This window comes from Lotus japonicus, chromosome 1, assembly GCF_012489685.1.
Source record: "Lotus japonicus ecotype B-129 chromosome 1, LjGifu_v1.2".
NCBI lineage: Eukaryota > Viridiplantae > Streptophyta > Magnoliopsida > Fabales > Fabaceae > Lotus > Lotus japonicus.
This window is the reverse complement of record NC_080041.1, coordinates 8,823,104-8,840,052: the sequence shown is the minus strand read 5'-3', so window position 1 is coordinate 8,840,052 and position 16,949 is coordinate 8,823,104. Positions and strand designations below refer to the sequence as shown.

Sequence of the window (16,949 nt, the reverse complement as noted above, 5' to 3'; positions counted from 1 at the left end):
ATATATGTGGGTTTTTATTTAAAAAATCACACATATTTTTATTTAGTGAAGGCTTAATTGCAACTTTGGTCCTCGACGTTTACCAATGCCACGATTTTGGTCCCCCACCTAATTTAATTACGTGGATGGTCCCTGACGTTGTAGGTCGTGTGCAACGTTAGTCCTACCGTTTATTTCTTAATGGAGGAGGCTTACGTGGACGTCCAGTTGGAGAGAGAAATGAGGTATGAGGAGAGAGGGAAGCACGTGAGTATCACGTGACCCTTATCTAAACCCATTATACCCAAACCCCTGACCTCCCTGGAACGAAGAAGGTAACGCGATTTAGATCCCTAGGGTTTCAGATTTGGGTATAATGGGTTCATATAAGGTTCATGTGAGTTCACATGATACTCACGTGCTTCCCTCTCTCCTCAGATCTCCTTTTTCTCTCCAACTAGACGTCCACGTAAGCCTCCTCCATTAAGAAATAAACGGTAGGACTAACGTTGCACACGGCCTACAACGTTGGGGACCATCCATGTAATTAAATTAGGTGGGGGACCAAAATCGTGGCATTGATAAACGTCGGGGACCAAAGTTGTAATTAAGCCTTTAGTGAAATAATGATTGTTTATTAGCTAATTATACAATTACGTAATGAAGTTACAAATTAGTTAGGATTTTAGGTAAAAGTTTTGTGTTTATGAAAGATTAAGGCCAATTAACAAAGGTTGTGTGTTAATAGGATTATGATAATTAAGGCCCATTAGCAAAGGTTGTGTGTTAATATGATTATGATAATTAAGTCCCATTAGCAAAGGTTGTGTGTTAATAGGATTATGATAATTAAGGCGCATTAGCAAAGGTTGTGTTAATAGGATTATGATGACCTTATGAGAGTGATTAGGGTTTGTTAACTAGGATAGTGCATGTGTGATTATGGGTTGCTGAATAGGCATTGTAGCACTAGAGGTGTGATTAGGAGTTGTTGACCAGGATGATGACCTTATGAGAGTGATTAGGGTTTGTTGACTAGGATAGTGCATGTGTGATTATGGGTTGCTGACAAAATGTCTGCACTAGAGGTGTGATTAGGAGTTGTTGACCAGGATGATGACCTTATGAGAGTGATTAGGGTTTGTTGAATAGGATAGTGCATGTGTGATTATGGGTTGCTGACTAGGCATTGTAGCACTAGAGGTGTGATTAGGAGTTGTTGACGAGGATGATGACCTTATGAGAGTGATTAGGGTTTGTTGACTAGGATAGTGCATGTGTGATTAGGGTTGTTGACTAGGGTTTGTAGCACTAGAGGTGTGATTAGGAGTTGTTGACCAGGATGATGACCTTATGAGAGTGATTAGGGTTTGTTGACTAGGATAGTGCATGTGTGATTATGGGTTGCTGACAAAATGTCTGATAATTGATATTTTGAAAATAAAAAATTATTTTTTTCAAAATATCAATTATTAGAAATTCATCAATATGATAAGTTAAGTGTGATTTCTGTTGATTAGGATTTTATGATTAGGATAATTTAGGTTTGAGTAGCACTTGTTATGTAAGATTATTATAATTAAGGGTGTTTCACATTGTAGTTGATTAGGTTAATTAATGTGTGATTAGATCTATTTGACTAAGATTATGACGTATAGTGTTCATTAGGACTTGTTGATTAAGATCATGACCCTAATTAATTTAGAACGTCCTAATTTATTCAGATAATACAGTTATCGGCAATGGAAACCGCCTTTCCTCTCTCTCGCTGAAAATGTCAAATCAATTCAAATCAAAGTAGATGGAGCCAGCTTGAAATCGTAGGTGACGTAGGCCTGCGATAGGTTCAGCTGCGTCAGACGTAGCAGCGCCAGCGACAGAGTTGCTTGATTGATCTTTACGGAACCCTATGACAATCAATCACGGTACAAAGTCAGTCATTGCAGCACCACTAAAATGTGAAAGAAGTTGAAATCAGCCAATCAGGTCAAGGTTTATATGAGACAAAAAGTAATAAGTGGAGACCTCACATGTGGATGGAGGGTTTTATCAATTGGATTGTGGTTACTGAATTACATAAATGACCCCTCATTAACTTATGGTGTATATGAACTAGGGTAACCCAATGAACTAAAACTTAATTATTGGACCCATATAAGCCATATTAAGAAGCACATAAAAAGAAACCTTATGTTTAGTAAATTTTGTTTCTTACAAAATTTGTTTTCAAAAATTTAAATCAATTATATTTTGGAATCTTCCTCATTTGTCGAACAAGGACAATAGGGTCATTATACGTGTGGAGTGGAATGTAGTAATGAGGAAATGGGGACCAAGTACAGAGATGTGATGTTACTTCTATGAAAACTGCAATTAAAGCAAACTTTGTTTATCCTGTAGGTTGTGTCACATTTAAACAATCACAACGGCTAGTAAAGGCACATTGCCTATATATATGGACCTTTACTTTTATCCATTTATTTAATCACATTCACATAGACAAACAAGTTCTTCCCTTGCAAATTAGCTTCTGTTGTGTGGTATGGAGGCTCCAATGATCCACCAGCGTCAAAGATCCAAAAGATATGTGGTTTTCAAGGGTAGGGAGCCAAGGATATACTCTTCATGGGGTGAGTGTAACAATCAGGTTTCTGGATTCTCAGGCAATTTGTACAAGGCATATAACAGTGAGGAAGAAGCTTTGTCAGCATGGAACCTGTACTGGGCCAAAGCAATGTCAACGAAATATGAAATGACTCATGTGGACATGTCAATTGCTGGAGATGTGCAAACTAAATCACTTCCTAGAGATGAGTGCATGCCACAACTTATGGACATTCAAGAACCAATCAAGAGTTCTCATCCACATGAAGCTCCAACTGTCAACGAAGAAATTGTTGAAGGCAAATTAACAACTGGTGGTGCCATTCTTTTTGGAATATTCGTGGGTGTAATCCTATTGAAGATATGGCAGCTCACATTTTAAAGTGTTGTTGCCTGATCCACCAAATTGTTGTTAGGACCTTGTTGTTAATTATGCTAATTTGGGTATATATACCCCATCAATGTTTGAGCCTAATCCTATAATTTCATTTGCATTTCAATTTATGCCTCTTAATATTTGTGCCCCCTCACATGGAGATCCAACTACATATCCACTGGATAAAGAATTTATGTGCTGAACCAACTTTGTTTAGATTGAACTAAATAGTTGAACTAGTTAGTAAGCGTTGAGTTGCGTGCCGTTTAGTTTAAGACAAAATTAAAAACAAACATCGTCGTACGACATAAGTAGTTCAAACCAATTATGCGGTGACACGTAACCAGACTGGTTTTAGAGGGAAATTTTTTGGTCTGACAAGCTTCTTCCCAATGTGGTCCAAAATAAGAGAAACAACCAATCACCATATGGACACGTAACGCGTTTACTTTTGAAGGAAATTAGGTTTCAGGAACGAGAGCATCCCAATGTAATCGGTTGGCCGAATGAAATCATGACACGTAAGCTCACCTACTTTATGTTCAACAAAGGTCTGAAGTGCTTCATTCACATTCTACACACTTGACACTTCTATGAACTGCACCTCTGTTTAAACAATCCAACAACCAAAGTGTCAACCTTTTTTCTGTCCCAACCGGAATGTCCTTTACTGAAGATCCTATGGAAGAGATTGCATCAATGAACTCTGCCGGTGTTGAAGCAAACAACAACATGTAAGTTCACTTAAACCATACACCCTATTTGTTATTTTTCCCTTAAACCCTAAACCCTCAGCTCAAACTAATTCTTCTGTCCTCTTTACTGAAGGTTGGAGAAGGCTCACATAGAGGACAAAGGGCGCGGAAACGGAATGGATGTTAAGGACGATATCTCACAAATTAAAATGGCCATTAAAGCCCTTACTGAAACGGTGACAAAATCACTTGTGCAGAACAAGGTAAGTTTATCTTTTCCAGTTGCTATTCATAAATCAAGTCTGATGTGGTGTAAAAGCTCTAATAAATTGTATTTTTTACTAATAACAGGTGATGAACACTCGTGTTGACGAGTTGAGCTTGACAATGACCACCATACAACACTCCATTCAGCTGATGGGGAAATCAATATCTGCAAGTAATGTAACACATCTGAAGCACACTCCAAAACAAACAACACAAACTGATGGAAGTCAAAGCTGCACCCCAGTAGCTACAAGTGAGAACGTAACACCAAACACGACTGCTGCTAAATCTGTAAACAAGAAACACGAGGTGGACCTTATTGAGGATGAAGACCTTGACTTGCTGACATATATTTCAGATGATGAATACGTGGCTGATGACAATGACGAGGTTATGCTTAGCCATGAACAACACAAGAGTGGTGCCTTTTCTATCACATGGGGTCAAAGATTCGTTAACCAATCAGTCAACAAAGCACGCAAGACACCAGAACAGCCTAGCCCTACTCAGGTGGTGGTTCATTACCAAATTATTTTTTTATGAATCGTATGTGTACTGTAGTATGCTTGCTGATGGTGTAATATCTTTGTTGTGCATCGACAGAGTCTGATTCGTGCATTCAACGTAGATGATGGACTAACAGGGAAAAAACTTTTTCATTCACCAACACCAACCAAACGCAAGGGCAAAGATTCCAAAGCCGATGAAGATGAAGACCTTGTTAGCGATAGCACTGAAATGTTACCTTCATCAGATCCCCCAAAGCCTGACAAAAAGGGAAAGGGCAAATTGTCTGCTGCAAGTACTCTAAAAAATGGGAAAAGGGGTAAAGAAAAACCACCTTCTTCAGTTGCTGAAACACCTAAAAAGAAAGGAAAGGAGATTGATACTGCTCTGAAACCAGTTGAAGCTATCCTCAAAGAGATGAAAGATCCTAAGGGTCACACATTGCCTCAGGTTGGTTTAGTTCCTTTTTCTTGCATTTTCCTTTGATGCAACAGTTTATGATGAAAATGACATGTTTATGTTTGTTTTGACATAGGGGATTCTATGCTATTTTCCCCCAACAGAGGAAATGCTCCTGGGGATGACTGAAGTGAAGCTTGCTTGCTATGTGTTTCATCCAGCTCTGGAGGCAGGGTGAGCATCTTTTTACTAAACATTATCGGCGTGAACATTATCTTAATTGTCACATAAAAACATAATTGGATGAAATTTGGATACAGGGAAGTGTTGATGCGTTTGGGAGACATGTCATTGACCAGGCTAGATTTTCACTGCATGTGCCCAGAGATAGACATCAGACAAGAGGTAATGTAGACATTACTAGCAGTAAAATCACTAATATCTGAATGTATTACAATCATAATTGTATGCATGACACTTTTCTCCATTAATTCCAGATGGTAACCTTAATGAGCATGAAGAGCACATGCGTGCAACATGATGCAATAACTCCAACGGTGTGGTCACTTCCACCAGCTTTCGTGGTGTGTTACGTGAACGATTATAGTGTTTATAATATAGTAGTACAATATTGGTCAAAATGGAAAATTTCATTGAATTGCTGCTTTTTGCAATGATCAGGATGATGTTTTCAAGGGACATTCAATTAAACAACTAACAGAGACATATGCTGAAGTCTGGATGAAACCTTTTGAAAGACTGAAATATGTAATCGCTCATCACATGTTGTCAACTTTAATTCAATATCAATGTCAATGTCAAATTGTCTTTGGAATTCCCACGTGTTGACTACAATTTCTTCTTTGTGACACATGTTTACCTTCCCATAAGAAATGAATATGGCCATTGGTTCTTAATGGTCATCTCCCTAGTTCATCAAAAGGTTTTCCATCTAGACTCATATTTGAATCGGATGGATGTTCTACAACGGTCTGACATGATCTCTACTTTGGTACAACATATTAACCTTTGTATAATTGTGAATTAAATCTGGAAAATGTATTAGAAGTTGTCTTCACATTTGTGCTTTATCGGACATTGTCACAATGGGGGTGTACCCACCATTGTTGACAAAGCTTGCTGCGAAGTTCCCGTCCTGGAAAATCAAAGAGGCTACGGGCACACCGAACTGGGGAAACAGGTTGGCCACATCATTGTAGTCTGTAGTTGCCAATAATATTTTGTTACTGGATAGTTGGTAATCCATTGACTGTTTAACGTAACAATATCTTCATGTATTGAAGCAAACACTCTGGCATTTGGACAATGCATTGGATGGAGATGGAGGATGCATTCAATCCAAATCTTATTGTCAGTGTAAGCGCACTCTCACTCTCACTGCTTTTTTGTTGAATACAATAGCTAAACTCAAAAAGAAGCTTAATAGATTGGGTTGATTATTTTACCCTATTTTACTTTCAGATGATGCCAAGCCCTTTGAGGATGAGGTTGACTTTTTCTTTGCTGACTGGATGGTACAATGAGGAGAGGAGGAAGCTACAAACAAGCAGTGAGGCCTTCTGGGATACTCTGACAAAGCTGAGTTGATGTTGGGTGGTAGTAGGTCATGCACATAGTAGCTTAAGATTTTTTGAGAACTAGACGAGGTTTTTGGTACTGTGTATGTTCCCCTCGTACTTTTGGTTTGTAATGTGTATGAACCTAGTTAATGGTTTGTAATGTTGTGGATCTTGGTGCTTCTGAACCTGCTTAACACTTTTGGCTCGTAATGCTTACGAAGCTGCTTATTGGCCTGGGCCCGTTAACTTTTTATTTTGGGCTGGCCCAGAAAAATACATGTAATTGGATCTTTAGGTGTTTCTTTTGGCACACTTATGGAAAAATATATGGTTGTTTGTGGCAAATCCTGTTTTCGTTCATTGGTGCCTATCCCCATCCTTGTATGCTTTACTCGCAACTGAATATGAGCACTTAAATTTTGCAAAAACTCGTACGGCAGCCAACTTTATAGGCAAAGATACTGCAGGTGTATTCACAAGGAAAAAATGACTAGGTGCTAAAGTATCAGAATGATATATTCACATATAATACTCCATAAATGACAGATGTTATTTATGAAATTAGAATTGGACCACCAGAACCACAGCAACAGTAAATTACACTTATGTTACCTCACAATCATGAGTTGAAACGAGGCTGGAAAGTATCAAGTATCGTATTTGAGCGTTGTCATTGGCAAAATCAGCCCAGCAACCAAACAGAACCAAAGCCAGTGCCTTGGACTCTGAATCTCCATTTTGGAAGACAGATTTCACTCTCTTCAACATCTCCAAGTGGTTAGCTACTCTGGCCTTTGATAGCAAGCCCTTACACTGCTTGTGTTTCCCATTATCACGGTGCTTTCGTTCAAACAAGAAAACCCTGACAATAGAAAGCCTGATTTCTTTGTCACCTCCTCTAAAGGCATCAGCAAGGCGTAAGAGGATGGCATTGGCAAACAGCCTATCTTCTCCTGGAACAAGGCCAAATATGGCATTGGAATCAATACCATACTCGAACTCTCTACTCCATAGCTGAAGGTGGGGCCCCAATTTCAATATGGTTTTGACAGGTACACCTGATGAAAGATGAGACTCAGTGAAAACACAAACATAAAAAAAAACATAAGAAATGAATAAGAAATAAGAAAGAAATGGCTATGTGACCTGGTTTACTAGAACGGAGGCCCTTCTCAAGTTGGATGCTCCATTCCATGGCACAAGCAGCACAAGTTGGTTCCATGGTAGATTCCCTTATGCCTAGAACTGCTGGCAAGAGATAATTGAGCTCCATGATTTAAGCAGATTCCCTTAAAAGCGCTCCACAAGCTCCCTAACAGATTCATTGCTCCGTCTCAATACATAGAAAACTGAATATGTAGCATACCACCCAAGGTTGACAGAATCACGATGTAGAACGGAGACAGGGTGCAGAATCATAAAAATCGTGTAAACGTAACGTAACACGGATGCTACGACTCTACGAATATATATTAATTCATATATATATGCATACAAAATACCATAACATAAATAAGAAAGAAAAACTTTAAATAATAACAAGCACCTTAATAGACTTGCATAATCCATAATATTGTTATTATCATATATAAAGTACTCAAAAACCAAAATAAAGTTTTACATCCCAATGTACCCAATGAAAGATTTACATCCCCAATGTACCAAAAGAAAGCTTTACATCCAAAGTACCAAAGTAAAGCTTTACATAATAATTATGCAGACATGGTTGGTAACCTAAATCTGATGCCAATTAGGCATATGATGGACATTAATCTCTTTGAAATGTTTTTTTTTTGCAAGAAAAACTTGAAGTTCATTTCATACACCGCAATAGAACTTCAAAATTACAAGATACTGCTATAATGGTTGAACCCTCTGAACGGCTCTAATAGCATGGGAAAACCCGAAAGATTCTCTCGTACATCGAACTGATATAACATTAACAACTCTCAACAAAAACAAAATAAATATAAACTTGCCACTACTCACTCAGGAACTGGTTTTGCAGTTCCTGAAATCTCACAAAACTAGTACAATAGAAGCAACATAACTTAAACTTATAATTACAATGTATTACTATTGATCTTTATTCCTATGTAATAGCTGCAAAACTTTAGGTGCAGGGTATATGGAGGGGTTCCTCAATCAACCAGCAAACCCATCAGAATCAAAATCACCAAAATTGAAATCAGGAAGCTGACGAGGCTCGTTGTTATCAACCCCAAAAATTGGGATATCCTCCAGGCCACCACCAAGGTTGGTATCATCATCAAAGCCCTGTCCTGCATAATCAGCTAAGAAATCAATATCAAGCACAGGGTATGGCTTAGAGCCAGTTGGAACAACAGCAGCAGCAGGTGGTGTTGGAGGAAAGTTCAGAAGACTCAAGTCTGGTATTTCTAGACCAGCCAATTCAGCAACCATATCATTGGCCTCAGCAGAAGGTTTCTCTGATGCAAAACCTTCAGCAGCTGCAGCATCAGCAGGACCCTTATCAGAGGATCCATTGTTGGGAACCCGAGCCTTTGTCATGGCTTCAATTTTGAGCCTCGTGGACTCATAGGCTTGGGAAGCCTCTTCAGCAGTGTTGTAAGTGCCTGACCAAGAACGACCACCTTTCAAGAACGAGCTATGAATCTCTGCACCCCATTTCCCTGACTTCCTAAGTCGAACACCTCTGAGTTTTCAATAGGGTTGCCAACTTGTTGAAGGGTTCTGGGTTGAAACCCTCTTCTTGTTGTGATCCTCAACATTTTTGCTGCTCATGTTGATTCCTTCTCAGCAAAGGAGCTAGTTCCAGCAGAGCCAGAGATGACAGGAACAAGAGGAGGAAGCGGAATCTCAGTGATGCATCTTTTGATTTTCCCCAGCTTCTTCTCAGTTGGCACTGACTGAGACTCATCATCAGATGATTCAGTTGCATGAGGGTCGTCGTAAATCACCAGCAATTTTCTCCCCATCTTGAACTCAGGCAAGGGTTGAGGCCTTAGCCTTCTACTTGCAGGTTGTTTTTGAAACTTGGACATGGTGAATAAAAAATTGGGGAAAAACCCTCCCAAAACCCCCTCAAAATTTCCAGAGAAATCAATCGAAGCGACACCAACAAAATTAAAAAGGTAAGAAAATCTCTTAAGATTTCAGGTGAGATCCCCTCTTAAGAATAAGAAAAGATGAGAAAATCTTTGTATGTGAAAGCCTCACAAACACTCGACTCCAGAACAAGTCCTCTTAGGCCTCAATCGCATTGAAACAGCTGAGTTAACGAGTTTCTGCCTGAGAATGCAGAGTAGCATACAGGAAAAGAGAGTCTGGAAGAATGAAACTGAAGCCCCAAGAGTAAACATAGACGACATAAATCAAACACCGCGTGTGCGTTTTGAAGGCAATTCCTCCAGGAAACACAAATCAAGCTTCCGCTAAAGCTCTTCTTCACTCACCCAAAACAGAGAGAAAGAGTATCAAATGGTGAAAGTCACTGATTATATAGAAAGTGTAGAAGATGATAAAGAGAAAAAAGGATTGATCTCTTTGAAATGTTCTTTAGGATAACAATTAAATATTAAGGTGGCAAATAATAAAAGAAGGTTATAAATATCTCCAGATAATATCAAGAAAATTGGCTCGTCAGAAAACTTCATGGTAAAAAGGAAAAGGACAAACACAGGGTATAACCGTATAAGGTTAAAAGTAGATAAACTCAATTGGTTAAAAGCAAGAGACAAGAGGGAGCATACACGAAGGAGGGAAGGGAACACCGCGAAGGAGAGGAAGAGTGCGCATGGAGGAGCATGGTGATGGGGCACGAGAGTGACGAAAAAGGAGAGGAAGAGTGCGTAGGGTCTCAGACTCTTAGTCGTCGAAGAGCAGCGGCGAATAGAACTGAAGGCGCGAAATTTGAAGTTTTAATTTCTAGGGTTTTCACTCTAAAAAAACCGAGTCTAAACCAGGTCAGCGTGACCCGATTTCCAGCAAACAGAATCGGCAATGCGACGCCGATTCCACGGTTCTTCGCGCTTTGACGGCGATGCCACCAAGCTGCAATTCTGCTTCCGATTCGACACGGGGAGGCCTTGTGGGATCATAGAATCGTGCGTGGTGAATCACGATTCTGTTAACAATGATACTACTTCTAACACAAGAAAGTTAAAATTAGAATTACATTGCTCCATATCATAGAATAGTGTAAAGAACGAGGTGAATCGCGATTCTGTCAACAATGATACTACCTCTAACACAAGAAACTCAATTTTGATCCCCAAATCCCTAACATTGCAAACAACAAAAACCTAGGTCTCAATAAAGAGAACTAACCTCAAGATGCAAAATCAAAAGCAATCCAAAACCACAGCACGCACTGCAATATAAAAAACAAGAAAAGAAAATGAAATGCCGGAACAAGCACGATGGAGCTAACCCCGAAGAGGGAGACGGCGGCGGAGGAGGAAATGAAGAGGACGAAGTACAAGAGAACTCACCTAGAAACAAAATGATAATTCAATATGTGCCTCTCCATGATCCGCTTCTCCCACCTTATATTTGATTTTTAAAGACCAGACAACCAACCTGTATCATTTCCAGAAATAAAATCATCTTCATAATGAAGCAATTGGAAAAGAAGCTTCAAGTTAACATGATTTCACATGTTATATACCACACCCAATTCTGTGTCAAGAAACATACTCAAAAAGCAATCTGGACCAGAACACTCAAGTCCCCCAATTCAAAACCCGTAACAGTCCCCTTCCAAACGAAACAGCACCAAAACTCAATAACGGCCAATACAAAAGACGGAGATAGGCCAGAGAGGGGGGCCGGCGGTTGGTATGAAGAAACAAGGAAATAAAAGAAGAGAAACCCTAGGATAAAATAATATTGGAATTTTTAGATTTTTACAGGGTTATTTTTGTCTGAAATTTATTTTCCCTCCTAATTCCCCCACTTTTGGGGAACAAAAAATTGAGGTTGGAGGGATTTTGCTCCCCTCCGTTTCCCTCCCCTCCCCTCCTAAAATTCGAACCAAACAAAATCAAATTTTAAAAATCCCTCCCCTCCCCTCCGTTCTCCTCCAACCAAACAATCTGTAAGAGAAGGGAGGAAAACTGTTGTGTGCAAGGGCCAAGGGCAGTGTCAATCAAATTTGTTTTTGCCCATCTGAAATTCTTTTTTTATTTAAAAAAGGGCCTATGGCCCAAGTAAAAAAAGAAGGATAATACCCATAAATTTAGGCTTTTCCCCATGCTGAGTTCCTTGCAGTGCCACCTATCAGCTCTGATCATAGCCCTGTCGTGATTTCTACCACTCCCAAAGGCTGCTCCCCTGTTCCTTTCAAATATGAGGCTTTCTGGGGAGACAATGCGGAATGTAGTGAGGTGGTCAAATCCAAATGGCAAGGTGAGGAGGATACAGAGTGTGTGTGGAAGAATCTAGAGAAGAAAGTCAAGAACAGCACCAAAGGCCTAAAGCAGTGGAGTAGAGCTACCTTCAAAAAGGCAGATATTGAGATCCGCAAGATAAAGAAAAAATTAGAACATGCCACCAATCACCCACCACATGAACAAGATACCACTGAAATCAGAACGCTCCAGCTCGAGGCCCAAACCCTTTGGCGCCAAGAAGAAAAATTTTGGGGCCAAAGGTCCAGGTTGAAGTGGCTCAGGTGGGGTGACCGTAACTCCAAGTTTTTTCATGCGACAACGATTCAACGGAGGAACAGAAACAAGCTCCTCAGATTAAAATACGAATCAGGCACGTGGGTCGAAGGCACAACTGATATTCTGAAGGCAGTGGAATCCTTCTACGTCAACCTCTTCTCACATTCGGGGAGCAGAGATATTTCCCAGGGCTGTAGTGCCATACCTAAGATAGTCACAGCACAATGCAATGATTCTATTGATCTGCCAGTCACGGAAGAGGAAATTAAAGTTGCTGTTGATTCCCTAGGTGGGCTCAAAGCCCCTGGACCAGATGGGCTCAATGGGTTGTTTTACCGCCAACACTGGAGAACCATCAAGGATGATGTGTGCCAAGTTGTATCGGAATTTTTTAATGTTGGCTCTCTCCCAGATTCCCTCAATGAAACTCTTGTGGCCCTTATCCCTAAAGTGGACAAGCCTGAGAACATAAGTCAGTTGAGACCCATTAGTTGCTGCAACTTCCTTTATAAAATCATCACCAAAATCCTAGTCTCAAGGCTCAAACCCCACATGAATGAGCTAGTATCCCAAGCCCAGAGTGCCTTCATTAGTGGAAGACAAATCCAGGACAATATCCTAGTAGCTCATGAGGTTTTTCATGCTCTCAAATCTGGAAGAAGTGCAGTCAAAGATACTATGGCCATTAAACTTGATATGAACAAAGCCTATGACCGCATGGAGTGGGATTTTTTAGAAGCCTGCCTAGAGGCTTATGGGTTCAATGGGAAATGGATCCACAGAATTATGAAGTGCGTGAAGGGGGCGTCATATAGATTCAAGATCAATGGGGAGATGAGCGCAAAGGTTATTCCAAGCCGTGGCCTAAGGCAGGGGGATCCCTTATCCCCTTACCTCTTCGTTTTAGCTGCTGAGTCATTATCTTATATGCTTCTCCAAGCCCATTCACAAGAGATTCTGCAAGGCTTAAAGCTCTCTCTAGATTGCCCTCCCCTTACGCATATTTTGTTCGCTGACGATGCACTGCTATTCGCCAAAGCCTCTGAGGAAGAAGCTTATAATCTGGTCAGTGTGCTCAACCGCTTCACTACGGCTTCAGGTCAAAAAATCAGTGTTGAAAAGAGTGGAATTGTTTTTAGCAAGAACACCCACCCTAGACTCAAACCCAAAATTTCGAGCATTTTGAGGATGAGCATTTGGGACTCTCCCGGGAAGTATTTGGGTCTCCCCGCAGAGTGGGGTAGATCAAGGAACAGAACACTTAGCTGGTTGAAAATGAGAGTCCTAGATAAAATGGAAGGCTGGAAGGAAAAGCTGCTCAATCAAGACGGTAAAGAGGTTCTTATCAAAGCAGTTTTACAAGCAATACCCTCTTATGCAATGGCAATTATAAAATTCCCTCTTAACTTCTGCAGCTCCATATCCTCCCATATTGCAAGATTTTGGTGGAGACGCCCCGGCAAAGATAGGGGAATCCACTGGAAAAAATGGACTTCCATAGCCAAAGCCAAGGGTAGAGGTGGTCTCGGCTTTAAAGATTTCTCCTTGATGAATAACGCCCATCTTGCCAAACAGGCATGGCGTGCTCATACTAACCCAAACTCTCTCTGGGTCCAGGTTCTTAAGGGCCTCTATTACCCTCATTCTGAATTCCTACAAGCAACTACCAAGAAAGGATCTTCGTGGGGTTGGAGAAGCATCCTCATTGGCAAGGATTTCCTACTCCAGCATGGTAGGTGGCTGATTGGCAACGGAAAATGTATTAAGATATGGAAGGATCCTTGGTTGAAAGGCCCCCCCCTCATTCCTCCCCAGGGAGCTGATCAGGATGCCAGAGTTAACTCTTTGTTCTCAGCAGATCAACAACATTGGGATTTCTACAAACTGGTATCCCTTCTTCCTAGACAGCTTGCCCTTCAGGCTTACCAACAACCAATCAGCATAGCTGGTCTGGAGGACCAGTTCTGCTGGCCTTATACTGCTGATGGGGCCTTCTCAGTCAAATCAGGGTACCAGATAGCTCATAGCCACATGTATCCAATCCCAGATGTTGAGCTAGGACAAAATTTAGAGAATGACAAACTCTGGAAGATCATCTGGAATATTCAGGCCCCTGAGAAAGTTAAAGTGTTCATATGGAAATGCTGCTCCAATGCGCTACCAGTAACAGCAGCTCTACATAGAAGGAGAATTAGTAACGATGAGCTCTGTCCCCTGTGCAACCAAAGCCCTAAAACCATAACTCATGCCATTTTCCATTGCCCCTGGACTAGGCCCGTTTGGTTCGCGTCCCAACTACAAATTAACCATGATTCAAATAACTTCCAGTGTTTTGGAGACTGGATATTACTGATGGAAGACTCTCTGAAAAACCAGGCTGATTTCCATGCTATGGGGCTTAGGATCATAGCTCTTACCACTTGGGCAATTTGGAAGGAAAGAAGTGAATGCATTTTCCAAGGGAGGCCTCCAAATCCCTGCGCTACAGTAGCCAAGTTGAGCAGTTCAATTCTAGAAGATTATGAGGGAAGCATTCAAGTCCAGGATCAGGCTTCTAATGCAATTAGGGGGCAACAATCAATCAGAAGGTCTCACTGGATTGCACCTCCGCAAGGAAGAGTGAAGATTAATGTGGATGCGGCTTTTAATAAGACTACTTGCAGAAGAGCAGTAGTAGCAATATGCAGAGACGAGACTGGAGCCCAATTGATGAGCCATTCCCGGGGCATTCATGCCCCTTCCCCTTTAGTGGCGGAAGCGATAGCAATTAGAGAGGCCCTCACCCTCATCCTCAACCTGGGATTAGACCAAGCACAAGTGGAATCTGACAACAAAGAAATTATTTCCCTCATCAAGAATGGAAAATCGAGGTGGGAGATTTCCCTGATTCTGCAGGATATCCACTCTCTTCGCTCAGGAGCCGGTGGTGTCGACTTCATTTGGACTCCGCGGGAAGGCAATAGCCATGCGCATGATCTTGCTCAAAGCAAAGCGCGTAGCCTTATTTTCGTCAATTAGGACTGTGTCCTGTTTCTAGTTCCTCTGGTATTTGTATTCTCTTCTTAGTTTTATCCGCCCTTGACCTCTGTGCAAGCGTTATGTTGATGTGTTTCTCACGGGTGTGGGTCAGGATGGTCGTTGGGCCTTTATGTATGTGGCTTTGTTTTTTCTATAAATTCAAAACCATTGACCAAAAAAAAAATACAAATAAAGTAATAAATTATGATAAAAAGTTTGATACACTGAGAGGTGTAAAGTTTTTTTACACATCGATCATCCAATTGGATTTCTTGAACGTGGGAAAGGTGGATTTTTTATTTAATTAAATTGAGTGGCATGAAAATCTTTAAAATTTTAAACCTAATACAAGGATAGAGGTGTGCTAACATGATAAGAAATTTCTATCAATTGACTTAACTGCATATTACCTACCATCTAGATCCAATCGTCCTCTAAAAGTATTATTGACGACCAAAACCATTGAATGAAAAGGAAACAAAAACAAAGGTATCAAACAACAATCAAAAGAAACCCATGAACTCAAATAAAGGATGTTATGAAGGAAACCATATATGTTCTAAATTGGGAGGAGTGTCCTTAGTCCTTACTCTATTGGAATGCTCACTAAGAATTGGCATGCGGTGAAAAAAAAAACAAATGATCATGGGAGGAGTGTTACTCTATTGTGTCCAACTCTCTCACTATAGAAGAGTCGGACACATTATTTTCAAGCCTTTTAGAGTGTCATTTAACTTCCTCAAATGGTAAAAAAACATTAGATATGGTTTCTTAGTGATAAAAAAAACTCATAAGTTGCTCTAATTACAATTGATCATGTACACATGACATATGATTTATACTTTCACTTTAATTAGCATTAATTTTGAAGCTAAATTAAATTATGAAAGAAAACATTAATTTATAAACGCTCAAAATTGATTTTAACAGCAGAGAATCGATCCTAATGTTTACAAGCGGACATCTAAACACCCTTAACTCAAAATTTTACAATCATTAATTCAACATAACACCGTTAATCATATATAGCATATAAAACCTAAACAAAATCCTTGATCATCATCTAATTCAAACAACCTCCACTGCATTCCTACAGTGCAACCATTTCCTTTAATGATGAATTGATTTATTTTGCTTTCTATAATAAGTTGGAAATCATGAAAGTTGTTGATTGGTTTCTTTATCGTTAATCTACCTGATGGGATTTCCGATGAACTCCTCCATTTAGATTTGCAAATGACACAATTGTAGCCAAGGTTCAATAATCGATCACACATCTCCCTCCGCAAACAATCCCGGCAGCTCCTAGTCGCCACCGGTCTCCGGCAAAAGCAGAGCACCTCCGATATGCTCAATTCCCCTAAAGCCTCCTTCACAGCTTGCCGAATTTTCATCTCACGCGAGCTAGTCCTACACAAAGTTGCCTATGAAAAAGGAAACAAGAAAAAGTCAGTGATTTTGCCATCAATTTTGAGACAGAATTTAAAGCATGTCTAAACATGATATATGATGTACCTTAAGAAGTTGCTCTTGTTCTTCCCAGAAAGCTTTATTCTTTTCCAGGTTACAAAAACTCCCATCTTCTTCCTCATCATTATAATCTAACTCGTCATTGCTGGAATCTGATGAATTTCCCGGTGGGACAAGGACATGAGCATCCTCCCAAAACCCAAAAACCGTGTCAGCAAAACTGACTTCGTCGGAGCTCCAGCCAGTGGCCGCCGGAATAGTGGAGATGAATTCTTGATACATGTCTATGTATGTGTGTATGAATTAATTACTGAATGCAAAGTGCACCTCCCTTGCTCTTTATTTATATGTTAGTTGTGACTTGTGAGTGTGTGTGATGTGAGCACTTTCAAGTTTCAAGTAG

At 40.3% G+C, this 16,949-nt stretch overlaps 1 protein-coding gene across 6 annotated transcripts; it reads right to left on the bottom strand.

The window, feature by feature from the left end:
- Positions 1-552: 552 nt before the first annotated feature.
- On the bottom strand, positions 553-16,872 carry LOC130733459 (uncharacterized). Of its 6 annotated transcripts, none has more exons than XM_057585635.1 (5): positions 10,883-10,957; positions 10,719-10,761; positions 7,554-7,719; positions 7,020-7,465; positions 553-1,886 (listed from the first exon to the last, which is right to left on the bottom strand). In XM_057585635.1, the coding sequence occupies exons 3-5, from the start codon at positions 7,678-7,680 to the stop codon at positions 1,767-1,769; spliced, it is 693 nt and encodes a 230-aa protein (XP_057441618.1). In that variant the 5' UTR covers positions 7,681-7,719; positions 10,719-10,761; positions 10,883-10,957; the 3' UTR covers positions 553-1,766. The 6 variants fall into 6 exon arrangements, 5 of the variants coding, with proteins under 5 accessions (XP_057441618.1, XP_057441621.1, XP_057441620.1 ...); XM_057585638.1 differs by lacking the exon at positions 553-1,886 and adding an exon at positions 5,595-6,868 and having other exon boundaries at positions 10,883-10,953; XR_009017476.1 differs by lacking the exons at positions 553-1,886; positions 7,020-7,465 and adding exons at positions 16,272-16,500; positions 16,592-16,872 and having other exon boundaries at positions 7,626-7,719; positions 10,883-10,970.
- Positions 16,873-16,949: the final 77 nt, after the last annotated feature.

Bases quoted from the DNA above. Each gene is read 5' to 3' on its own strand.
- LOC130733459 (XM_057585635.1), bottom strand. From the start codon at position 7,680: ATGGAGCTCAATTATCTCTTGCCAGCAGTTCTAGGCATAAGGGAATCT. The intron at 7,466-7,553 runs GTCACATAGCCA...ATCTTTCATCAG, and splicing joins CCTCCGTTCTAGTAAACCAG to GTGTACCTGTCAAAACCATA. The intron at 1,887-7,019 runs GTAACATAAGTG...TGATTGTCATAG, and splicing joins TTTCAACTCATGATTGTGAG to GGTTCCGTAAAGATCAATCA.